This window comes from Fragaria vesca, linkage group LG5 (assembly GCF_000184155.1).
Source record: "Fragaria vesca subsp. vesca linkage group LG5, FraVesHawaii_1.0, whole genome shotgun sequence".
Classification (NCBI taxonomy): Eukaryota; Viridiplantae; Streptophyta; class Magnoliopsida; order Rosales; family Rosaceae; genus Fragaria; species Fragaria vesca.
Window position 1 is genome coordinate 9700241 of NC_020495.1, and position 26281 is coordinate 9726521.

The 26281-nt window shown below is 38.0% G+C and overlaps 3 protein-coding genes across 3 annotated transcripts; 1 reads left to right on the forward strand and 2 right to left on the reverse strand.

The window, feature by feature from the left end:
- Positions 1 to 7768: 7768 nt before the first annotated feature.
- LOC101295913 lies at positions 7769 to 15355 on the reverse strand. The gene is made up of 9 exons (XM_004299444.1): positions 15203 to 15355; positions 14749 to 14793; positions 13379 to 14587; positions 11631 to 12987; positions 10811 to 11090; positions 10432 to 10539; positions 10071 to 10349; positions 9184 to 9327; positions 7769 to 8483 (listed from the first exon to the last, which is right to left on the reverse strand). The coding sequence occupies exons 3-9, from the start codon at positions 14568 to 14570 to the stop codon at positions 8295 to 8297; spliced, it is 3549 nt and encodes a 1182-aa protein (XP_004299492.1). The 5' UTR covers positions 14571 to 14587; positions 14749 to 14793; positions 15203 to 15355; the 3' UTR covers positions 7769 to 8294.
- Positions 15356 to 16165: 810 nt separating this feature from the next.
- LOC101296203 (putative phagocytic receptor 1b-like) lies at positions 16166 to 19424 on the reverse strand. The gene is made up of 7 exons (XM_004299445.1): positions 19195 to 19424; positions 18771 to 18811; positions 18091 to 18673; positions 17862 to 17999; positions 17618 to 17774; positions 17026 to 17510; positions 16166 to 16610 (listed from the first exon to the last, which is right to left on the reverse strand). The coding sequence occupies exons 1-7, from the start codon at positions 19368 to 19370 to the stop codon at positions 16391 to 16393; spliced, it is 1800 nt and encodes a 599-aa protein (XP_004299493.1). The 5' UTR covers positions 19371 to 19424; the 3' UTR covers positions 16166 to 16390.
- A 2852-nt stretch (positions 19425 to 22276) lies between these two features.
- Positions 22277 to 26270, forward strand: LOC101312837. Its single transcript, XM_004301185.1, has 12 exons — positions 22277 to 22366; positions 22454 to 22532; positions 22621 to 22708; positions 22881 to 23030; positions 23315 to 23446; positions 23804 to 23952; positions 24052 to 24092; positions 24176 to 24250; positions 24746 to 24805; positions 24893 to 24957; positions 25596 to 25686; positions 25953 to 26270. Exons 1-12 carry the CDS (start codon positions 22277 to 22279, stop codon positions 25992 to 25994), a joined length of 1062 nt encoding a protein of 353 aa, XP_004301233.1. The 3' UTR covers positions 25995 to 26270.
- Positions 26271 to 26281: the final 11 nt, after the last annotated feature.

Consider the following 26281-nt stretch of genomic DNA (forward strand, 5'->3'; position numbering starts at 1 on the left):
CCAAAACAGTAGCAGATTCAGCCAAATTCTGCAGAAAAGCTGATTTTCTTGCCTACTTTGCATCTTGATATCTTTCAGCTCAGGCCTTTGTTTTAAAACCCGAAAGTACCTTTGTAAAGCTCATATATCCATATTTATGTGTGTAAAATTTCAGAGGATTTGGTTAACATTTGGTTTGTCAAATTGCTTGCTAAAAACAGTAGCAGATTCAGCCAAAAGCTGAAATTTTCTGGGTTTTCAGATTTTTGCTTCAACTTTGAGAAAGCATAACTTCCTATCCACGGCTTTGTTTTCAAAACTTAAGCTATGTACTTAAAGCTTGTAATCCTATCTTTATAATAGGCTTTGGTTCATAAACTTTTGTTGGATTTGAGTGAGTGGAAAGTGAAGCCAAAAACCACAGCTTACTTACTGTTTGGGAAGCCATGGCTGGCCAGAGAGAGAGAGAGAGAGAGAGAGAGAGAGAGAGGTGGGGTGTTAAAATGGAATTTCCAGTTGAAAAATATGTCCAGTCAGCAACTTAACCACTGATTTGGACGGCGACTTAACGGATGGACCAAATTGTGTGACATTGGATAGTTAATGGAGTAATCGATTGAAATTGAAAGTTAATGGAGTAAACTGTCGAGCGCATGAAAGCTAATGGAGTGACCAATAATTTCTCCATTTTTAACTCATCAAGTAGCCATTTACATGTTCAATTTCCCTTTGTTTTTATGTTTCATATCTTAGACATGGTCCTTACATTTTGTAAATGTTTCAGATCGGTGAAGTCGTGAACAACAAGAGATCCAATTGAAGGTTAAGCTAGAATAACAAGTTTTGGCGAGCTGCATTTGCTCCAAATTTTGTTGATAAAAGTCAGTTTGGTGCAAAGATGAAGTTGCACCTTGTATTATGGATCAGTAATTTGTAGTAAGAAAATATTTCACTAAACCCTTATTATGACCAATTCTTGTTGATGAAATCTGAAGTAATTAGGAACAAGAAAACACAGAAGAATTTGGAGAATATTCTCTATATTTCTTGATAGCTTTACAAGAGATTGGGATATGTATATATAGATACACAGTGAGCAATAGTAAAACGTATAGGAGAAGCTAAATCTATAATAATCTAAAAGAGCCATAGCTGTGGCACACCATGTTGCTGATAAAGAAGAGACCAGCAGCAACACATCACACATCACAGCAGCACATCACACAGCTCACATAAAAGCTGTCATACACAGTAGTAATCTCATAGCTTTATTCACACTACTAAGTCAACTTTAACTAGGATAGTTCAATTAGAACTAATCTTCAACATTCCCCCTCAAGATGGATCCAACGGATTGATGGAGCCAAGCTTGGACAAAATGATAAGGAATTGTGCAGTAGGCAAGGCTTTGGTGAAGATGTCAGCCAATTGATCCTGCCTTCGAGTATGGATGGTTTGAATCACCTTGCCCTGAACTTGAGCACAAATGTAGTGACAATCCACTTCTATGTGTTTTGTTCTTTCATGAAACACAGGATTCGACGCAATATGCATTGCAGCTTGGTTATCACAGTGAAGAGGCATGGATTTGGTTGACTGAAAACCAAGATCTTGCGAAAGACCTTTGAGCCAAATCAGCTCACAAGCTGCTGATGCCATTGCTCTATATTCTGCTTCAGCACTTGATCTACCTATCACAGTCTATTTTTTGCTTTTCCATGTGACCATGTTTCCACTAACTAGAGTACAAAAACCAGTGGTGCTTTTTCTATCTAGTGAATTCTCATCCCAGTATGCGTCAACATAACCAGCAATATATGTTCCTTCATTGTTTTTAAATAGCAAACCTCTACCAACAGACCCTTGTAAGTAGCGAAGAATTCGCTTCACAATGCTCAAATGTGCCTTTGTGGGAGCATGCATAAACTGACTCACAATACTCACACTATAAGAGATGTCAAGTCTAGTAATGGTGAGATAGATGAGCTTTCCAACTAACCTTTGGTAGTAGCTCACATTTTGAAGTAGATCACCTTCTGCTTCCAAATTGAACTTGCTGTCGAGGGGACTACGAGCTGATGTACACCCCAGCATATTAGCTTCTTTGAGAAGATCCAGGACATACTTCCTTTGATTCAAGAACATACCCTTTTTAGAAGTAGCCATCTCAATCCCAAGAAAATATTTTAATTTTCCAAGATCTTTAATTGCAAACTTTTTGTGAAGAGCTTGTTTCAGAACTTCAATCTCTTGCACATTATCACCTGTGATTATCAAATCATCAACATAGATGAGTACAACCAATTTCCCAGATGCACCATTTCTAACAAACAAAGAAGAATCTGCGTTGCTTCTCTGAAAATCAACTTCCTCCAAAACGGAACTAAGCTTAGCATACCAAGCCCTAGGTGACTGTTTCAAACCATAAATAGCCTTATGAAGCTTGCATGCCATCTCAGGGTTGTCAGCTTGAGAATGTCCAGGAGGTAGTCGCATATAAACTTCTTCTTCCAATTCTCCATGTAAAAAGGCATTCTTGTCATCCATTTGGTGCAAGTTCCAGGCATGGTTCACTGCAACTGATAATAACACGAATTGTACTCATCTTGGCTACAGGAGCAAACGTTTCCTTGTAGTCCACACCATAAGTCTGAGTAAAACCACGAGCCACAAGTCTAGCCTTCTTCCTCTCAATCTTTCCATCTGAACAGAATTTGGTTTTAAATATCCATTTGCTCCCCACAGCCTTCTTACCATAAGGAAGCTTAACCACAGACCATGTTTTGTTCTCATGAAGAGCAAGGAGTTCATCTGCCATTGCTTGTCTCCAGTCACTGTTTTGATTTGCTTCATCAAAAGTCTGAGGTTCAAGAGTACTATCAAGACTGCTTAAGAAGGCATTATGAGCTGGAGAGAGCCGTTTTTAGGTGCAGGAGTCATCTATGGAATGCTTTGAGGTAAAAGACACATAGTCTTTGAATTTTGCAGGTTTGTTCCTAGCTCGACTTGTATTTCTCCTAGGAGGAATGGAAGAGGTAGTTTCTGTTGATACTATATCAGGTTCATCAATGGAGGTATCATTAATGGAGGGCAGGCTATTTGACTGAGGTTGTTGAACTTGTTTGCATGGTGACTGGATCAATTACTTTCGGAAAATTAGTGTAAGGGAGACAAACAATATCATGATATCTCTCCTCCTCACTATCACTCCCAATTTTCTTGTAAAAGAAAGGAATAGCTTCTTTAAATCTTACATCCCTGGATACAATGACCTTTTTCGAGATGGGATCATAACATTTATAGCCTTTCTGAGTAGAAGAGTACCCCACAAACATGCATTTGGTAGCTCTAGGATCCAACTTGTCCTTGTGACGAGCTTGTATATGAACAAAATAAACACAACCAAATGTTTTGAGATGAGACATCTGAATTTTTCGACCTTTTAGCATTTCCAGAGGAGATTTAAACTCTAAAACCCTACTAGGAAGCTTGTTGATCAAATATGTAGCAGTGAGAACTCCTTGTGACCAAAATTCCTTTGGTACATTCATCTGGAACATGAGGGCTCTGGTTTTCTCAAGAATGTCCCTATTCTTTCTCTCAGCAATTCCATTTTGTTGTTGAGTTCCCACATAACTAGTATGATGTATTATCCCATAAGTGCTCAAATATTGATTCATTTTGTTAGATAAGTACTCAGTGCCATTATCATACCTTAAAAACATGATTTTGGAAGAGAAGTGAGTGGTAACTAGTGTGTGAAAATCTTTAAACATTTCAAACAACTCACTCTTAAATTTATGGTTATAAAATATTTGAAACCATCAAATGATTCCAAGACAGATCCCCAAATGTCTGAATGAATGATTTCAAACGGATGACTAGCTCTAGACATAGATAGAACAAAAGGCAATCTAGTAGACTTTGAAAATTGACAAGCATCACACTGAATGTTGTCATTACATAAATTTGGGAGCAAAACAAATAGTACTTTGTCTGATGGATGAGCAAGTCTTTTGTGCCAAAAAAGATGGTTTTGAGAAGCTTTTGAGCAGGCTTGAAGAGCCTTAGAAGCAATGGACTCTTTTGGAAAGATGAGATAATAGAGTCCATTTGGGAAAAATCCCTCACCAATCATCTTCTTGGTGATGATATCCTGAAAAAACACATTCTGAGGTGTGAAAATGACAAAACACTTTAACTGATTTGTAATTTTGCCAACATAAAGTAATTTAAATGGAAAGGAAGGAACAAACAAGGCATCAAGATTGATATTACTAAACAAAAGTTTAATTTTCCCTTTCCCACAAACAGTTGCCCCTTTTCCATTTGCAACTGAGACACTAGAAGACATTTTCTCAAAATCATGGAGGTTTGATAAATGGTTTGTCATGTGATCTGTGGCACCAGAGTCAATTATCCAACAATCATATTTGCTATTCATAGATAAGGCAGTGGAGAAGGACTATAAGATACATGGTACTTCAGATGTTGTAGCATGATCTGAATCTGCCAGAATGCCAGCAAATTTCCCAAGTAGAGCAGTGTGATTATTGGAAGAACAACCTTCATCACTTCTTATATTTTTCTGATGTACGTAGATACTTGGCAAAGTCATTGATAAGAGCAGTAGGATTAGTTGTGAAATCAGGCATCACAGTAGAAGAAGATGAAGCCAAATTGGCTTTGTAGTTTCCACCAGAAAAACTCCTTAGAGTATTCTTCATATCCTTGTCTTTTAAATACTTTGGTTTGAGTTCTAGATGAAGGATCCAACACCTATCTATAGTGTGTCCAAGAAATTTGCAATGGTCACACCTCAGATCTGGCCTCTTGCCTTTATAGGTGTTTACATCAGAAAACTTGTGATTTGCAGCACAAGCTCTTGCTTCAGGGATCTGAGTTTTAACCTCCAGATTTATCACCCTTTTTCGAACCTCCTCTCTTTGTATTGTGGCACAGACACTAGAGAAAGATGGAAGTTTAGAATTCATTAGAATGAAGCTCCTCATATCCTCATAATCAGTACTCAAGCTTGCTAGGAGTTGGAAGATTTTGTCTTCCTCAGCTCGCTTAAGAAGAACAGTTGAGTCAGTGGAGTGAGGTCTGTAGAGGTTCAATTCATTCCACATGTTGGTGAGTGCTCCCAGGTGTTTGACAAAAGTCTTTCCTTCTTGTTGTAGCTCTGAAATCTCTTTCTTCAGCTGAAAAACCCTAGCTGCATTATTCTGATTTCCATACATCTCTTTCAAGCTTTTCCAAAGATGCATGGAAGATTCATAGTAACTGAATATTTCATAAATTTGTGGCTCCATTGAATTGAGAAGCCATGACATAACTTGATGATCCTTGCATAGCCAAGAATCATACCCATCTGTTAATGGTGCAGGCATGGGAATAGCACCATTGACATAACCGAGTTTTGCTTTTCCTCCCAGAGCATTCTCTTGCTTTGGACCATGGAAGATAATTATACTCGTTTAACAAGATTGAACAGAGGCGGTGGCTAGTGTTTACCTCAGATTCAGAATTAGTGGCAACGGAAATAACAGAAGACTCCAGTGATGAAGCTTCAATTTCAGCCATTGAAAATACTGAAACAGATGCTTCACTAATGGATATATAACAAGGTAGTTAAAAAGCAAGGATACTAATGTTCCTGCTCTGATACCATGAAGAAATTAGGAACAAGAAAACACAGAAGAATTTGGAGAATATTCTCTATATTTCTTGATAGCTTTACAAGAGATTGGGATATGTATATATAGATACACAGTGAGCAATAGTAAAACGTATAGAAGAAGCTAAACCTATAATAATCTAAAAGAGCCACAGTTGTGGCACACCATGCCGCTGATAAAGAAGAGACCAGCAGCAACACATCACACATCACAGCAGCACATCACACAGCTCACAGAAAATCTGTCATACACAGTAGTAATCTCATAGCTCTATTCACACTACTAAGTCAACTTTAACCAGGATAGTTCAATTAGAACTAATCTTCAACAAAATCCGTGGTTGCGCGAAGAAAGCACCTCGTTCTATGCTACCAGGTGCTGGGCCTCTCCCCTGCAATGTTCTATGATATGCGTATGACTTTTTACTTCCATGGCATTTTGTTCTCAGGTTGTAGCAACTTAATTGTAATAGCGAGGCACAATAAACTGAATCCAAAAAGAAAAAACTAAACAAGCAAATTTAAGTAATTCAGTACCTGAGTTTGCAACCTTTGCAAAAATGAAGGTATAAGGATAGTTGGCAATCCTTTTATCCTGCAAAACACCCTAAGATGATGTTATCTGATCAAGAACAAGTGGCACTAATATCCCTTATGGTTTCAGGTAAAACATGCATCTGCATATCACTGTTTTTCACAGAGGTTAGCAGCTTCGCTTGCTATCCTAGTACTGAGTCTTCTGTTGTCCTGAGTTTCAAAGTCAGTTATATTAGTTTAATAAGTCTTTCAAATTCAAATGGACAACTGAGTTTGTGGGAAGTGCTTTGGCGCTCAAACCAGTCTAAGGGTTGAGATCTTTTGTTATGCCAACCCGTGACCAAATGGTTTGATGCTCAAGGCTCCAGCTTGGATTTTATGATACATTATCCAATACAAAGCTGGTCCCTGTGTGATTCAAAGACCAGTCGCTATCGGCTGTGTCAAGGTCCACTAATGGACTGAGTAAGAGGGTTTCAAACCTCTTTGCTCCCTGTTTTGAATCGTTCATGTTTTAGGAAAAGTATCTTTGTCTTATTGAGGTTGCTTGTGTCAACTCTCCATTTGATTACATCACTTTCAGTATGGGGAACCAAACACTTCTGTCCAAACCTTTTTGAAACATGTTGAGGTCAGCTTGCATCATCTTTGATGCCTTGTCTGCCTATATATACCTATAGCTTTGGCTTTGCTCAATGGTTGTTGAAAACTGCCTTATTGCGTTTTCAGTATGTTGAATCTAGTTTTAGCTTGCATTGTTCATGCTGCTCTAAGTCTTCTTCGTGACTATAAACCTTAGAGCTTGAACTCAAAACTTCTTTTATCAACTCATATCATGTTGCATACCATGAGAGATGTGTAGTGCAACCAACCCAAGAAGCGTTCAAGGTTGAATCAGCTAGTGGTTAGCTGAATTCACGAACAAGGCTTCTAAAAGTGTTCCATGTTGTAAGAACTTAGAAACAAGAGAGGGAATAGGTCTAGACTAGTTTGGGACTAGGAAGGATAGCACTGTGGTAGTGTATCACTAGAACTATTATTCTTGTAAGAAGTTACTTTAACTTAGTGGAAAGTTTTGTCTCTCAAGAGTTAGAGACACGCAGTTTTTCTCTCTGCATTCAGGGTTTCTGCGAGTAAAAAACATTCTCATGTTGTTTCTTTATTTGCTGCAATTTACTTTCTGCAAACTCGTATCCTGTGAATCTGTGATAGCACAAGTCATTGCTATCCTCGGATACAGAAGTCAACGAAAATTCAAAAAAAAGTCTATTCACCCCCTCTAAGACCTTTAAAAAATGATGGAAAGTAAACCCTGAATAACCCACGAGTCGGTTTGTACTGACGTTGGCTTCAACTATTTCATGGTCTGTTATCATACGATAACCATCTTTCGAAAATCACTGTGTAACCGCCTCACCGGAGCAATTGATCCAGGCTTGTGAACACAACATATTGATAAGTAGCGATTACAAGAATAAGCTGGACTTCTGATAAAAAATATATAAAAAAAACAATTGAAGTCGTAACGAGAGAGCGTTTGAAGTCGAAGGGAATTGAAGTGCCGAATGGGATGGATGCAATATAGTCCTCTCTCTATCAAATTGGAAATAAAGCCATTTGGAAATTTCAGATCAAAACTTGTACAATGCAGGCGTGGCCATGACTGCGGAGAAAAACCGACAAGATCGGATAACAACTATTTCACAAGATATTGCTAAATTACCTAAAAGAATATCACACAATCATATACAACAAGACTTCAAGATTCTCCTTCCACTACTAGGCCAAACAAAGAAGAATCTAAGAATACAATGCGTGCAAAAATTACATTCTTGATTACATTTCATTGCAATACACCTGGTAAAAAAGTGGAAGGTGCCAAGGAACCAACACAAACCAAACAGAAGTTTCAATGCATCCCGCAGCAATCTGAGGGGGCAAATATATCTTCCAAGATAACTTCAAATACGTTACTGGTTTTGATTCGATCAGGAAATAATTAGTAGCCCCTTCCCTTTTAGATGCCCAAAACCCAAAATGCAAGGGCAACTGCAGTATATAGTCTTTACCAAGAGAATTTTCAGACAGTTCAAAGTCGTCAAGATGATATGGGTTCATAAGGATATGACAGCCATGGGTGCTTCAGAGCCTCAGCTGCAGAAGGTCGCTTCTTTGGGTTTATCTCAAGCAAATGAGCAACAAAATCAATGAACCCTTGGTCGCCCATTGGCAGTCGATGCCTTAAAGATGTCTTTTTCGGTATCAGGTATTCCAGTCTGTTAGTTTCCTGCATAATTAGAATAAAACCGCTTATCAGACAAGATGAATTAAGTACAGAAGAAGATAATGCACACATGAAAAATAACACCTCAGCAACACCCTGGATTCAGATAATTGAGGGAAGCAAATTGCATCATTGCAACAATGGAGAATTGTAATCATCTAGTTTCTAATGTAATGAAACTTGGCTTCTCAAAGGATATAATAGGGAATGACCATATTACTATGCTAATTTTAAAACTATCCTCCATGCTCTCAGTATTCCAGATCTTTCAAGTCCAAAAAGAAACTATAGGTTCCCTTCTGCCTAAAAATGTGTCATATTATTTCATATTATTTTCCAACTTCAAAGCCTATATAAAAGATTGCCATAGGGAAAGTAGGTTGGGGGTTACGTATCAGCCTTTTGGGTGGTCTTGTACAGAAATTTTAATCACAGATCTTTAAAAGAAAAACATCCAAAGTGAACTGCAAAGGAAATATCATATGAAACATAGTGAATATCAAGAGTCGAGACACATTAACTAGGAAGCAGCCATTTAGCAAAAAGACCCTCTTGATTTCACAACAAGGCAATCCATTTCAGTTTGTAGTCTGCTTATCAGATCTTTGCTACAGAGGTGCACATGAATAAAACTACTGAATGCTTGTATCTTCACTTAGCAAAAACATGAAAATTTAATTAATTAAACCTCATATGGACTTACCTGATTTCGCTCATAAAGCATGTGATTTTTTGTGAAGTATTTGTACGTATCCCGTCCTTTGGCAAGCATACTTTGATCAATAGGGCAAATGATTCCCATCACCCGAGCAAGCAAAGTTGCAGGTGAATCATTCTGGAAGAGTACCTACAGAAAGCAAGTTTAAAGAATATTTAGCAACGGTATCATGAATTTTTATAACTTGCTTTCCGGGAGAGAGGCCAAATTCCATGACACTAAAGCATCCATCAATAGTCATCCTTTCTGTTGCGGTAGAATTCAAGTTTTAATATATACTAGTTTATATTTATAAACTAGTATATATTAAAACTTGAATACTACGGCAACAGAAAGGATGACTATTGAGATATGTGTTATCACTTCACGGTACCATTTTTAAATTTTCTTTGTTAACTTTGCATGTACCAGAATGTTCAAAAGATGACGGGGACTGCCAAGCAGACTAATCTGCAACACTATAAGATACTCTTTGTAAACATATATGAAAACACAATCTCATCAATTAATGTGAAGTTCTACTTATTTTTTATCTCCAAGTCCATAAAAACTGGATGTGTGGTTGAACCATCAAAACTTAACAGAGACAATAGTTGACAGCTGGTCCACAATGGTCACAACTCAAGACACTAACCACAGATGTCAGGAATACAGAAGCTGAGATTACTTCAAGTAACAGTCAGGGTGGAGCATAATTTTAACTTATAATAAAGTTTTGCTAGTTATCTTTCCATGGCTATTTAAGAAAGAGATAAAGAAGATAAATATTCAGTATTCAAATCAGCTCCAGTGTATGCAACAATGCATAAGCACCCATTTATTTAACAACAGAAAAAAGCTAAAGGAAGTAGTTATGGATACACAGCACTTACATTGCCAGTACAAAGTTCGGCTAAGATACACCCAAGTGACCATATATCTATCTTCTTGTCATATGGAAGTCCCAAGATAACCTCAGGAGCGCGATAGGACCTGGACTGAACATAGGAGCAGAGGTGATCCGTCTCAAAGCAACTACTCCCAAGATCAATGACTTTTACCTCACATCTACTGTAGCTTTTCACTAGTATATTCTCAGGCTTCAAGTCACAATGTATCAAGCCAAGGCCATGCAAGAACTGCAGCGCTTCAAGACACTGAATGGTAATCGACTGCATAAAAATTCAGAAACGTTATCAACCAGCATGCAAAACAGGCTAATGATCATCAAGTAGAAAATTGAGCCAAACAAACCTGCAGTCTTGGCATAGTGAAGTAGACCTCCCCTCCTGACTCACGGTTGAATTTATGAAATTCGTACAAGTTTGCTTTGAGAAGTTCACATACTATTAACAAATGCTCCTACAAAAAAAATGTAACATACTATTAACTAAATGTTTGGACAAAACAACCAGCCAAATGATACCTGCTAAGGAGCTGTAAAAGTTGATGCAAAACAAGCAATGCAAACCTCGCAATGGACACATTTGAGACTCTTAAAATAACTTTATGTCAAGATATTATTAACACCTCAAACCAGAAAAGATATTAAATTTTATAATTATCTGTCTAAATATTATTAACACCTCAAACCAAACAAGATAAGAAAATGTCATATTGCGGATTCACTTACTCGATAATAAAAGTAATCGTACAATCGAAGAAGGTGGTACTTGTCAGCAGGATCATGCTTATTGACATACTTGAGAAGCTTAATCTCATCAAGGCTCTGATCAAAGAAATCTTTGTTGTTTTTTATAATTTTCACACACACATCCATTCCTGTATGCAAATCATGTGCTTGTATAGCTTTGCTGAATGCAGCAGATCCAAGATATTCAGTGACATGATAGCGCCCTGCTATCACAGAATTCAGAACAACATGAAAATTTTTGTCCTCCTCGAAGCCAGTTCTGTACAGCCAAAACAGGAGTTCAAATAGTCTATCAGAAGTGAGATAAATGACAAAGAATATATTCCAAGCACAGACTTCTGAAAAACATTGAGATTTAAACCAAAAAAGTACAGCTCTCATCAGCAATGCGTGAAACAGAACAGAACAGGGGGCCATTAGAATGATAAGGTTAAACTAATGCACAAAAATCACCCCAGCAAGTCTCTCAACAAAATAAGGCCATTAATCAAAGCTTAGGTTTATGCTTCTTGTATGTTCATTATAACATGAATATATTTAACAGATTCAAATGATGATCCATTAGTAATCCAAATGACAAGATAAAGACTGGGGGTTGCATTCACTGATAAAGCTGAAACAGAGAGCATTCAAATCTATTTTGTTCTAAATCCAAATCGGTTTCTAGAGGTTGACATGTTAAGAAAGCTACAAGAAAAAGAAGTTGTTTGGAAAATCTCATTTGATCAAAGAGTACTTAAGTGTAAGATAACATGATTAATTCACTTATATTTGAGTTAGTGCATAGATAAAGACGTGCCTGTTTTTCCTGTGGACTATCTTGAGGTTGAAAGTCTCAAACTCTTCCTCCTGAGCTTTTATTTGCCTTACTTGCTCTTGCACAGCAGCTGCCTCTTCATCCTCAAGTGACACCCCTGTATCTTCTTCCCTAAGAGCCGCAATCTTTTCATCTTCTTCTTGCTTGCCATGCTCTCTTTCAGCATAGGCATAATTAGAGAGTGTCGAGGGCGTAGAGTTTCTGGATCTAACAGCATCATCATTATTTTCATCAGGTGAGGTATCAGTACTTTTCCGCTTCCATGAAGCAAGCATGTCATCGTTACTCAGCAAAGTATTTGTACAGTCATCAGTTTCATCAGTGACAATTATATTGCAATTGTTTGACCATAAAGATTTACTAGAGCTTGCCTGCACTGACTGTTCTCCATCTCTCAGTGGAGGGGGGAATGAAAATGCCCCCTCTGTATGACTTTTCTTGGGTCTAGATGCACTATCGTCATCGGCAACAACTATATATTTATTTGCCTCATGTTTACTACTTTTCTTTTTGTCCCTGTTAGATCTATCAATATGTTTTTTGTCCGAGTCATGATGAGGCTTCCGAGACCCACCAATTCCTTCATCATGGTCACGGAAGTACTCTAAATCTCCTTCACTACTACCTCCAACCAAACTTTCTCGTACTTCACTGCCCATTTCAGCAACATCACTGTTGATCCCCACACCAATTGATCTCACTGAACCAAGCTGGTCATCCTCCACACAAACATCATCCAGACGTGGCCTTCCCAACTCATTCATAACTTTCCCATCCCCTAACATAATGAGTTCATTAGTCTGAGTGACAAATCCCTGCCAGACAGGTTCTGCACGCATCAAATTCAGTTCCTCTTCATCCATCAACTGTCCATCATATTGAGCTATTAAATCATTCTCATCAGTCCTCCCATACAACTCAGTCACTGTAATTCCCATAGGATCATCTGTAACTGGTTCAACATTTTTCCCTTGAAAGTAGCGCTCACCAGAAAAGTAAGAATCCTCTTCAGCAAAAGATTGATCATCATCCTCATCTTTGGTTGGGCCTCTTTCCTGCGGATCTGGAACACTCCCATGCCCTGCTCCTTTTTCATTGTCACTTGGGTAATCAATTTCGTGAGCCAGGAACCAGGCCTCATCTTCAATAGGTTGTCTCATATATCCCACATCATCATCATCATCATATTCATCAGAATCCCAGTACTCGTTTGGGTAATCTTCACTCAGTCCATCACCAACAGTAGCGAAACCAGAAACCAGATCAGATGTATCTTCTGCAATTCCCTGACTTACAGACAGCCAACTACCTCCTCCTACATTCCTTTTTCCACCTGGACCTTAATTTTGAAAAAAAAAGTACAAAAATATCAGTGACTAGAGATACAGAAACATACTAGACCAAGAGATGACTCAGATTGACCCGGAGAACTTCTAAATCCATACTTCGAAGCCTGTTCCAGATGTACTCTTGTAAATTAGAGCAGGCAAAATTATGCATGTTTGTAACAGATAAATTTAAAACAGAAACATCAATACGCTAAAGGAATGAGTAAATTAACATTCTGGAAAATAACTAACAAGTTCATACAATAAAAGCATCTGCAATGTGCCAATGAGTAGAGGTGAAGAAAGCCCAAAAAATTACTAGCATCATTGATAACTTTAAATCATAAAATATTAGGTGATCATATATAAGTATATAACTACTTCATAAATATCATAACTAACCTGAAGAGCTTATTTCTTGTCCAAAAGGGACATCCAAATATGCCCCAATAAGATGGGCATTGTCGGCAGCACTGAGTTTTGCACCAGGCCCGTCTCGCTCAAACTTTTCCTCCCAGTTAACAGTCAGTGGTTTGTCCTCTGACTTGAGCTTTACTGGTGGCAACCTCGGAAACTCTTCTTTCTGATTCTCAGACAATATAGGAAAAACCAAGCTACTAATTGTCTTTTGCTCAGAACTCCCTTGTGACTTGCCCAAGTATAAAGCTCTTGCCACCTCATTCTCCTGCTCCTTTATTGCTGCCCTAGTATCAGTCAGCTGCGCTTTTCTCTTTCCTTCTTTTTTATCAGAACCAGAAGCACTATCATAACTTGTTGACATATCCCCTTTGGGAAAAGGAAATACAGTCTTGACAGAACAATCTTTCCACGTCTCTGATGATGAACTGGTCGGTTCTTCAACTCTTGACCATGGATTATCCGCAAAGTTTTCTTTGAAGTACGTGGTACTATTCTTAAGTTGTTGGTCAAGTTCCTTAGGTTCACTTGTTTGAGTTCTATCGTACTTGCTTTCCACACTGGTTTTGCTAGTACTTCCAGGCCATGAAGTTTTCTTCTCACCAGAAAAGCTACTCTCTTCTCCAGATTTCAGAGTGCTTTTACCAGAATCAGGAATGTCCACAGAATGATTCCTTGATTGTTGCAATATCTGAGGCTCTGGGTGGTTAGACTTAACAGCAACACCATCATTTTGATAAGGTTCAGCAGGACCATTGCTTGGATTGATCTTCCATGAATATAAATCAAGCACAGTATCCTCTAAACCTTTGGAGAATGCGAAGCTCTTGTGATTAGTCCCAGCCACCTCAACCGGTTTATTTCGTTCCCCAACAGAAGCAGCATTCTTCCATTTGATTTCAGACCCATTTCTTCCAGTTCCACATTCTATCTCTTTCACTATAAGTTCCTCACCACCGTTCCGTGATCCCAGCCCTTGACTGTCCACCACCAGTTTGTCCCCCTTTTCAGCTTCCAACAAATTACCAGAGTCCTTCTCTTCAATAGTAAGCTTCTCAAGGAAACCATTCAAATCAGGACGATTACCAAGCTCACTGCGAAGAGCTGCCTCAGCTCTTGAAAACCTATTCTTCCGCAGAAAGTCAAGAATGACATCAACCGAGTTCGACTCCGCCATTTTCTTCCTCTTATAGCCTACAAACAGGAACATAAACAAACACCCTTAGACCCTCCAAACCTGCTTTCACCAATCAATAACTCATTCCAAACAAAATGCCCTAACCATACAAGACTGTTCCAAGTTCAGAAATTTAAACTTAACACACACTTGTCGGCCGAAAACACAAAGAAGTTACCTTGTATTAATCTCAACCAGTAGCAGCATTTTGTCTTCTAGTGTCCTGAACAATGGGGGAAAACCATATTCAGAAAATTCAAAACTTTCCTCACTTTCTTTTCATTCCCACATTTTCCAACCAAAAGCATTCAACTTTTGCTCAAAATTTCCCAACCCCAACTTGTAAAACACAACACAATACCTCAACGCGGATCCGGCATTCACAGCCAGATTGCGATTCCCGAATCCCCAAAAAATCAAAACTTTCAGAAAACCCTCAAAATCCTAAACAGATGTAAACTGGGGTTTGATCCCCCCCAATATAAGTAAAGCTATTTCTACCCTCAAGATAACCCCAAGATCTGATTTTTATTTCAATTTGGTGCTAATTTGGGCCAAGGTGGCTTCTGGGTATTGACGAAAGAAGTCGAAAATGAAAGTAAAGAAAGCAATATGAATAAGAAGAGGGGAACCTGGTGGTGGTGAAATGGGAGTGGCCGGTTGCTCCTTGCGAAAAGGGGCTTCTTCTCTGCCTGGTCCTTCTCAAATTTGGGGGTGGTCCAAAGCTTCTCTCTTTTCTTTTCCTTATTATTTTTTGTTTCAGATGCTATTGGAATAAACTCAAACTTGAATCTTATTCACTATTTTACACTTTCTTATTTTATTTTGCCTAACCCTTTTCTGGCCTTTTGTCCTTGCTTTTGGTTTAACATTACAGAGTTACAGTGTAAAATGGGTCCTAAAATGTCCTATTCCCTTGTTTCTGTCCCTTATGAAAATGGTTTTAGTTGAATCCGGAGAATGCTAACATCAGTAAAAACCTATACGAAATTGTGGATTAAATTTGTGCAGTTTGCCCGTAATTGGGTAAATCTTTGAGCCAACTAAATGTTCGATGCAACCATGTACAGTACACCTGGCCTTCAATTATGATTCTTTTCATTAACAGCTAATTATCACAAGTTTTCTATAGGAAAGAAAAAACCCATCACTTTTTTGCCTAACCTAAAGTGTGGCCAAATTAATTAACGCATCTATTCATACCTCTTGACATTGGCATTTGCATCTCTTGTTTTCCAACTCTTCCCCATTTAATGGCTCAATTCGGTTTCACTGCTTGTTAAATGTAACAACTAACAAGTCTCCATCTCTCTGTTGACATCTAAATGTAATGTGTTGAGGCTCATGGCTGGGTTAGGGTTAGATTTACAGTTTGGCGTCTCCTTCGATTTGGATGTTCTGAATTTCTTTCAATTGCTCGTACTTTCCCTACCTGGAATTCTTAGCCAACACCAAGTCAGTTTCATGTTGTCAAACTTAAAACTTGGGAGAGACTTGCATTGCATTGTGTTTTAAAATCACGAATTCGCGATCACAGAAAACCAGGAACATATCAGACCATCAGATCCAAGGGAAGAGAAGAACCGGGTATCACAATAGAAGATATTTAAAGAATGTATTGCAAAGTTTTGGAAAGTAGTGATACAGACTGTCTCTATGAATAGTTGCCATATAGTGATCTAACATATTGCGGTCAAAGCACTTGGGGCTTTTGCTTAATACAGGAGGCACTACAAAATTAATTTGATGAAATTCCTCTACAAGGGTGCCTATAAGATGGAAAACACAAGAAACCTTTCTTCGATTCTTGGAGAACTAGCTTACTCGCACTTAATGGATCGGTATATGTGACGGACAAAAAGCAAAGCTGCCCGGAAGCCTACAGATCCAAGCATGAGGAAGAAACCATAGCAGATACATGCCATGTAACCAAAGAAGAAGGATGTTTGCATAAATCCAGACATATCAGAGCGGGCGTAGTAGTAATACAAACAGTAGGCATAGATAAATATGCCCGTCGATCCACCACAGAGAAAAGATCTGCAATCAAACCAGGGATATATATATATCAGTCAAAGACCATCATACCAGATCCAGAGGGTAAGAAACCATGCAACTTAATCATTAAGTTTTATGTGATCAACACAAATTGTAGTCTCAGTTTCAGGGTTTCAACATTTTTAGTATGGCATTTCAATTAGATTTCATATATCCCAGATCCAGACATCTCCATTTTATAACCTATAATCCACCTTTTCTCAACCATATAAACCTATAAGAAAATACTCTATCCCCCGCCCTACAACCTCAAAAGTTTCATTCACCATCTGTCTTTGAAGAAATGAAGAGTTGACACAAAGCTAAATATTTGGAACCTTGTAACAAACTCGCTTTAGAAATAAAAATATAAAAACTCGAACAAAACTTGCATGGATGCATTGTAACAGTAGCTTACCTCCACCACCACTCATGGTCCTCAGCAGCTAGTTGGAAATATGTCAATGCCACAGTAATGAAAGCGGTGACTATCAGAAGAATGATGAACACGATAAACAAGATGCTATAAATGGTGTAAATCCTGTGTCCCCAGACACTGGCAAAGATGTAGTACAGTTCAATATAAATAGCACTGAAAGGCAGAAAACCAGCCATTGCCATTTGAGGGACTGTTGCCCGGTACCAAGGTAAAGGTGGAATCTCTCTGGGATACTTGGTGGTTCGAACAGGAGCTTGGAACTCAGCTTTACTGTTCTTTCCAGCAATCCCACCCAATACCAATAAAGGTGATGTAACAAGTGTCCATATTAGAACTATAACCACAATTGTGCCAAATGGAAGTGCTGCAGTGGCTGTGTAAGCAATTGCGACAGTATTCAAAAAGCAAAATGTGAGAAACAAAGGTCCACAGAAGAGGCATCCCGTCAACAACAGATTCCTAACCTGTCATGCCAGAATTTTAACCTTTTATTAACAGAATATTGGATGAATAAATGTGACAATAGTGGTTCATCGCAAAACAGTGTCATAGAGAATTCATCAGCACATACCCAGTTCGTCCCCTCTAGCTGGCAATAAAATGAAGTTGCAGTATAGCCTGCGATTCCCGATGTGAGGGCATAAATTACAACTAGAGCGGTAAATAAAGCCCCCCGGTTGTATGGATAAAAGACACCAACAAGAGCAAGTATGAAGATGAAGATCGTACTGCAGAGAACATATAAGCAAAGAATTTAGAAGCTTCAAAACCAGAGACGCAGGGCTGAACTTATAGCTGTATGAATGAGCACTTACAGTGTAAATAGTTGGGTGCCAGAACCAAGAGCTGCTGCAAACAGAGATTTGTGTTTGGGAAACCTAAATACATCTCCATGGATGTACTTCCATCCAGTCTCTTCTTGGTCTTCAGCTGCTTCCTCGTCATGGGCGTATCTTTTAAAGAGAAAAAGATAAGTCAAATTTGAGAATGAATGAATAAAGCAGCAGACAAAAAGAGTGAGCAAGGATTATCAAATAGTCTTACTTGACAAAATCGTTCTTAAGCACTCGCATGAGAATGGTGGCAAGAAACCCAGTCAAGAGTAGAACCGTGACACATGAGTTGATAATGGAGAACCAATGGATCTCTAAATGATGAGGCAGTGATGAGGAGTGAGAATACTTATCCATCCTCTTATCGAAAGGAGTGTTTGTCTCCCTCCATTTCACTGTATACAAAAACTCAACATCAACTTCCTTATCCTCAGTAAGGTCAACTAGAGCGTGAGGATCTGTTTGAACGTTGATTTCGATCACACGATCCTTGTTGTACAAGATATCAAAATGAATGTGCTTATAGAGGTAGGTCTTGTACTCGCTTGGGTCTTTGTTCTCCTTGTCAACCTTCCCTATGAAGCCCCAGATGGGCAAGTCATCATAATACATTTGAAAGTAATAATCCTTGTTCACAGCAGATCTGAACTTGGCCACTTCTTCCTTCGTGAGACTCTTTTTGCAAACTTGTTCTGAATCTTTATGTTTCAGGAACTCGAGTTTGTAAGGAGCACTCACTAAACGATCCCCATTCAATACTTCACCAAGAGCTTCCTTTTTCTCTTTAACCGCATCTGCGATTAAGATCCAGCAACAATACATTAAAATAAATGAACAGATAATGTGTAGCGCGTAAAAATAAGAACGAAACAAATCAGATCAGATACAAACCTGGCGAGCAGAACGGGAGATCAAAGTACCTGTAGGTTTCACTGCAATCATACAAAAAAAGAAACTAATTAGGGCCCAGGTGGAAACACAATATTCCCAACATATTTAGATTTACATGTCTTAATAAGTTCCCAACATATTGTTTCAGTTCGAAAGGTCAAAGTTCTCTTTAAACGAGCCTGTAACGGATTCAATCGCAAATAATTAAGGACCGAAATCAATTGTCAGAGTCAGATCCAGCTCTGTAGTGCAATCTAATCGTTCTCGATTCGATTTTGGAAACTAATGCCTAGCTCATCCTAGAACACAATATCACTCCATTCAGCTAAGCTGCAAATTTCTCACACAATTTTTGGACATAAACTCAGATCCGGTTCGAATCACAGCTGAATTGAGCTAAATGGAAACTGTGGGATCGAGTTACCTGGGGTTGTGGAAGGGCCCGACCTTGTTGGCATAGAGCGGGACTACATCTCCTTCTTTGTAACGGTGATTGGAGGCGTCGGAGGAAACCAGATCTGCGGCGCCGCAGAGGATCAGAAAGGCGATGATGAAGATGACCGGAACTCCTCCTCCTCCCACCGCCATAGTCTTGGCCATTCTCTTTGGTCTTGCTCTGCGTTTCTCCCAGATACAGCCACGTTTTTGGTTCGATTTGAAGGTTGGGTTTTTGGTGTTTGGTGGTTTTTATAATTAAGCTCCGGGTTGGGGAATCGGGGGACTAATAAAATAGATTAATGCGCGCGTTTAAGATATTAAATTAATTAAAACGTTAACGGGGGACAACGGTGACGGTGACGGAGTGCCTCGCCACACACAGAGAGAGGGGTTGGATGCCTCAACCTCACCCTCCTCACCTTGACCCACGCTTTGGTGCCTACCTTATGCCGTAGGGTGCGTCTCACGCTTCCTCTTCAATTTAAATTTGGATCCAACTCTATCTATTATTTTATTTATTATTTAAGCTTAGTTTGGTGTTTTTCTTTTTACTTGATCGTGTAATTGTGTAAAGATAACTACTTCATATATGCTAATTATTAGTTTGGGTTTGGTAGCCTTGGTTGACTTTGGGGGCATGGGTATGGCTCTCTTTCATCTCCCAACTCGTACGAGAGGGTTACATATAGGTTAGCTCTCTAGCATCATGAATTTCTTGAACTTTATTTACAAGTCTTGATTTCAATACCTAGTTCTTGGATGAGTTCACGTTAATGTACGTAGGAATAGAGCATGGACACGTACGGTGTATCATTTGACTTTGGATTTGTGAGATTTTATGGTTTAATCATTCATCTGACAACAACATTTGGATGACTCTCACTTTGGTCTCGATTAGAGACGAATTGAATCTCGCAACACATTATATTTAGATGTCAACATTTTTTTCCGATGAGTTTGAAACAAAATTACAACGAAAAATCTCAAACATAACCTAATTAGGTCAAATCAAAATGCACAACATGAAAAACATAATAAAAAAAACATAACATTAGTTGGAGAGTATGTTCTAAGTTTGTTAAAGCATTAGCCTCAAAAATTGCTTTCTTCCAGATATGGTGAAAAACTTAGATGTCAGCGTTTACAGGTAGAGAAAGAAGGAAATAACTTTGGTGACCAGCTATGATCACTTATGGGTGACAAACACCAATGAGAGATAAACAAATGTCAACAATAATCATAAACAAACATATTAAATACTCAAAACCTTATGTTATGTCCTTAAATTGTAACCAAGCCTTTTAAAATAGACTCTTGTCCCATATTCATTGGTTGCGGTCACCTTAAGGTGACCAACCTTTGTCACCGAAGTCGGGTTCCAGAAAGAAATAATGGATTGTTAGAACATGTAAATTGTTGGCCTCTGTTCTCCACATCTCCTGTTTATTATGTGATTTGAAAGGTCCCTGTCAAATTATTACAAAATACTCATTCAATCTAATTACAAGATCTGAACGTCCGTATAGGATATAACCAAGGAAACGCCACAAACTATTTAGAAATATAACAAGACACACCAGTTTGCTGCTGATGTTTTGCTTCAACCGAAGAACAAAGAAGCCTTCATCCACAAAGAGAAGTTGGAAGCACTTGATGCAAACCCCGCTCTGAGATAAAAACTAAACGCATGCTCCCCTTAAAAAAAAAATATATATATAATAATAATAATAATAGTAGCATTGTTGCAGAACTATTCGTCTCGATCACTGTGAGGAGCACCCTTATGATGATCTGGGGCAAAAGCCTTAAAGAAATCTTTCAGTCATTAGAGAAGGAACAATGCTACTATGCTAGAACTTGCTCCAAGCGTAGTTTCAGCCACAACATCAGAAATGAAGTGCATGGACGTAAAACATACTACACATATATCATGAATATGAACATGAGATCGTTGTGATAATGAGGATGATGATGAAGAGAAAGCCGAGGAAGTGGATGTTGGAGTTGATCAAGGAGTTTATAAGGCGTTTTCGTCTCAATTTCGAAGCAGAGGAGTTTGTACTGCGGTTCCATCAATGTTTGAAGGTAGAGTAATTGAGAGGGATGATCAATGTTCATAATTGAGTTCATGGTAGTGGCAGGTCATGGTCATTTTCATTCCTTTTTTTGTTTTTTGGTTACAAACGGCATTTTCATTCCTTTTTATGTATGAATAATTGAAGATGATGGGTTGGGCTGCTCTTAATTGATAAATGTAGCAGTGATATCACTGAGATCATTGTGTGAATTTGTGATACGGTCTGTACCATCATTTCCTTCCAAACCTTTTGCAACACACTCTTCCAAACTATAAAGTCTACCACTGCCAATAGAGAAAGTTGATATTTGCTCGTGATTTAGATGATCCAAGTCATCCAACTCTTATATCTTCCTAAAACTCTGAACCATACAAGTTTGCAACATATCTAATTTTGAGGTATTCTTCTCAAAGAAAGATTCAGAAATTAATTTGGAAGATTTGATAAATTACAAAGAGAAGCTAGATCAGAATTTCTAAGGCAAGTACCATATAAGAGTATAAGACAATTGTGATTGAAGACACCATATAAACTCCTAAAATATAAGGTAATTTATGAATCTATTATAATTGAAATCTTTTATATTTTCTTCAGGAAAAAAAATACGTGAATGATACTTTCTCATGAGTTTTCTCAACTAAATTTTGAAATAAACATTCTCTAGTCCCTTCACATTTGTTCTACTCATTACTGCAAAACATGTTTTTGATATTTCGACCAAAGAGAAAAACCAAATATTTATATATTTCACACATCTATACAAATAATACAACCAAGAAAAGACAATTTCAATTGAGAAGAAAAGATAAAAAGGAAAAAGAAACATAAATAATAAGAACAAGAGAAAAGGAAAATGAGTCGAGATTAGTTAGAAGGCTTGAACATCTCCCACTATCTGCAATAGAAGATCAAGAGGCCTCAAATTCTATAGCTCTTATTGTATCAGCAGCGATTTGCAGCAACTGGGTCAGTCTCAGATACCAGACAAACATGTCCGCCGCCTCATCAGCTCTCACACTCCGCCTCCCCTTCGCTTCCTCAATCACCGCTACTACCACCACCACCAAGCTCATTTATCCGGTAAGTTTCATTCTTTCGTCGCCAAATGTTATCTACTGCAACAAAAACCGTTGTTTTTACTAACACAAACGCAGCTGTAATGAACAGATATGCAGCTCGCGTCGGTCTATAAGCAGTTTGAGGCTTGTGGGTTGTGCCCGTGCGGCCATTTCTAGCGAAGCGCAAGGTACCCTTTTGGAGTTTTGGGTTTTAGCTTTTTGGGTAGTTTTGCATTTTGGATTTTGATTCGGAATTTGGTTGTTGTGAGTTTTTAGGTGCATTTGATCCTGAACTCCGTTTAGTACTTGAACTTGCCACTGATTCTGAGTTATACGAGATTGAAAGAATCCTTTTTGGCCCGAGGTATTTCCACCTATGTACATTTTTTCTTTTGATGAAACTCATATACGTTTTGTTTTGGTAAATATGATACTTTGTGACAAAGCTGTAATGGCAATGTGTCATAATGTAGCCAAGATGTAATAACTAAGCTTTGATGGTGACATTTTTTTGCCTTTGGGTTGTGTCAATCCAGCTACTTCAGCCCTTTGCTGAAATCCATAATGAGCAGAACCAATGTCGACTATGCAATGATTGAGGAGGATCTTGAGGAGCGAGATCAGTTTTTATCAGCATTAGAGTCGCGATTCTTGTTCCTCGCAGCTGATGCTCGGTCCACAATAAGGTTTTTCCTCAACTTATATAAGGCCGGATCAGTGTGCATTCAGGCATTGTTGAAGTACACCTCATTGTTAACTTGTTTGAGTCAATGTTACTTGAATTTCTTGGGCTAACTTGCTACTGTGTTGAGTTTAGGAGGGGTAATGGTTATAGAAAGTAGAGATAAATATATTTCATCGTATTCGGTTTTTATTTTTCTTTTTAATTAACGTAACTGCTAGTGTCACATAGTTGTTGATGGAGTTTTCATGTTGATTATTTAATTGGTTTGTGTGGGATTTTTGGTAGGGGTTGGAGGCCATCATATAGGAATGTCTTGCTTGCAGTTAGAAAAGAGTTGAATATTCCTTGCTCGAGCAAATTATCAACTGAAGACCTTGAAGCAGAGATTTTCCTTCATCTGTTGCGTGACTACTCAAGGCATGTGTTATGCATATTTCTCAATATTGGATCTTGTTTTTTGTTGGTTATTACTTATTTCACATTATTCTAAGGGAATGAGAGATTAATAAAGAACTCCCCTTTAAGTATTGAAGTGAAATTTGGGATGTGCTAGCCAAAAGTTACGCAATGATCATTTATGAGATTAACAGAGAATTCTACCTTGAAGCATTGAAGTGAAATATGGGATGTGCTTGCTGAAAGTTATGCAGTGATCATTTATTTATCATAATCCTTGCTTTAGGCGTTAAGCCAAATAATTTAGCATTTATTTATTTATTTATTTATTTTTGAATGTGTTTTAATGAATTAAAAAGAGTCACTTCCTCCATGTAGTGAAGAATCAGGAAGTTTTGAGGATTTGCTAGAATTCTCTGAGCCATCAGATGGTCAAAACAGTCTTGAACTTGGACTCAGTCAATGGAAGGTGCAGGCCCTCACTGCCCTAAAAGTTGGGGCAGCAGAACTCCGATCAATGTTTTTAAGGTAATGCAATTTCAGTACAACAACATGCTTGATTCCTTCAGTTCTCTGGAACTTACAGTGATATTTATAATTCAATTGAACTTTTTTTCTTTTTTGTTAGGGTGGTGGTATCCTTACTCTGGCAAAGATCTATCAATTGGTAAGAAACAATAGTCATATAATGAATTTTAGTTGAATATCTTTTCTGTTTATATCTTTTATCTATTTTCCATTTTATGGTAGTTAGCTAGGAAGTTATCGGGGAAAGTGTTCTTAGAAGCTGCCAACTATCAACTGAAAAGGGATTTTGTTAGAAAGGTACTTTTTTCTCATTGTATGTGTTCTTGTTCTAAATCTTGCTTCTATTTTGTAACTCATTTACAGTTTGTACACATGGGTAACACACCGTCCTGGATTTTCAGTGTCCTTCTCAACTTGGGAGATGCACTAGTCTGAATTGTACCTAATAAATATCATCCTGCATACAACATACATACTTTTGTGCATACATTGCATTTTGTTGTTCCATGCCCTAGTGTTTCATGCTCTAGGTTTTTCACATTTTCCTCTTAATCAGAAACATGCATTCATATACATTGCCGTTCCTTCTTTGTCTCATCTTGAAGCTTAAGCATATGCTACATGTCATTTCATCTCCCATGTCCATGGTTATTTCATCCTCTTCTAGCTTAAGCTTATGCTATTGTTGTCATATGGATTTTCCTCTTTAGGATGTTGGCGAGTAGTGAATTTCTTATCAACTATCTAGCTTCCCATTTCTACCTAACATGGAATTCCATATTTTGATTTCAGGGTGGACAATTAGCAGCTATTAATCTAGAATCCAGAGTGGCCTTGCTAGCTGCAAAACAAGTAATTACATTCTGCTGATGATTCGTAATATTGTTATGTATTTCCCCTACGTCTTCTGATTTCAGGGTTTCTCATGGTTCTGAACAGGGTTTTGCGGGGGCTACATCAAGATATCTTGGCTTGAGAAGCATGATGGCTTTACTTGGCCCAGTGTATTGACTCTTCCTGCACTTCTTATGTTCCCTAAACTTGATCATTTTGTCTGTAACTTCATTTCATACTTCATATATTTAGGACTACAGAAATTTGTTACGGATAAGGGGCTTTTTAGCTATGTATGGGCAGTTACTCAGTAACCAGCAATCCTTTGGGTGAATAAGGAGTCATGTAGCTGTCCCAATTAGTTGAGATTAAGCTCTGTCCCAATTAGTTAAGATTAAGCTCTAGTGCAGCTGTCTTATCTATCCTCACTCCCCTCTTAGTTTTAGTGTAGTTATATTATCTGAAAACTAGCTTATGTGTTACATTGCATCTGTTGAGATGACATAGAAGAAATCATTCACTCTGTTTTTGTTTGGACTAGAAATGACTAGGAATAGCTTTATGGATGTAAGTGAACATGCACCTTCTGAAGCTTTTGAAGTTTCAAATTTTGATATTGTCTTGGTTGGATAACCTCAAGTGATTATAAGTTTGATAATTTGTTGCTTCAAACTAAATTTTTGTGGTCATCCAAGTATCCAGCCTTGATCAAGTATCAACTGTAACAGCTTATGTTAATCTCTTGATTTTGCTTTTTAGTGTTTTGCCAAGTTTTCTCATTTTCAACTTATCTTTGGCTTTTATGCAGGCTTTGGGGAACATTTCTGGCGGATGTTGTCATTCAAATGCTAGGAACTGATTATGCAAGAATATTGCGAGCAATTTATGCCTTTGCACAGGTAATGTGTACAAGTTTTCATGCTTTTGATTTCTCTTCATGCTTTCCCTTGTTTTGGCATTGGCTGAAATATCTTGAGACACTAAACTAATATAGATGAACATTTTAAGGATGATAAACAAATATCTTACTCTTGAGAAGCAAAATGTAATGACCATTAACACCTACTGAGAAAGAACAATAAAAAAGCTTGCCTCTCTAATTTCTTCCATTTATGTTTCATGAAAACAATCAAGTTCTTCTCAAACTATATTGCTGTTGATACAGATACGTATCACTCGCACTTATGGGTCACCGGTTGATGACTGAAAACTTTGCATTTTAATGTCGACAATCAGTAGTTTCAGAGCTTCAAACAAGCAGCGTTCAGATTTAAGTTTATTCTGGAAGGTCAGCATTTTAACAAGGTGTGCTGTCAAAAGTAGATACACTGTACATATTATTTCCCAGTTAAACCACATCTCTGCTTCTATCAGTTGATAGTTTTTGCACATGTAACTAGTGACGGTAAGAGCTGAAAACGCTTATCCGCTTTGTTGGGCGAAATTACTTAAAGTGTCTTAAATATAAATCCAATTTTAAGTTAAAACCTGTTG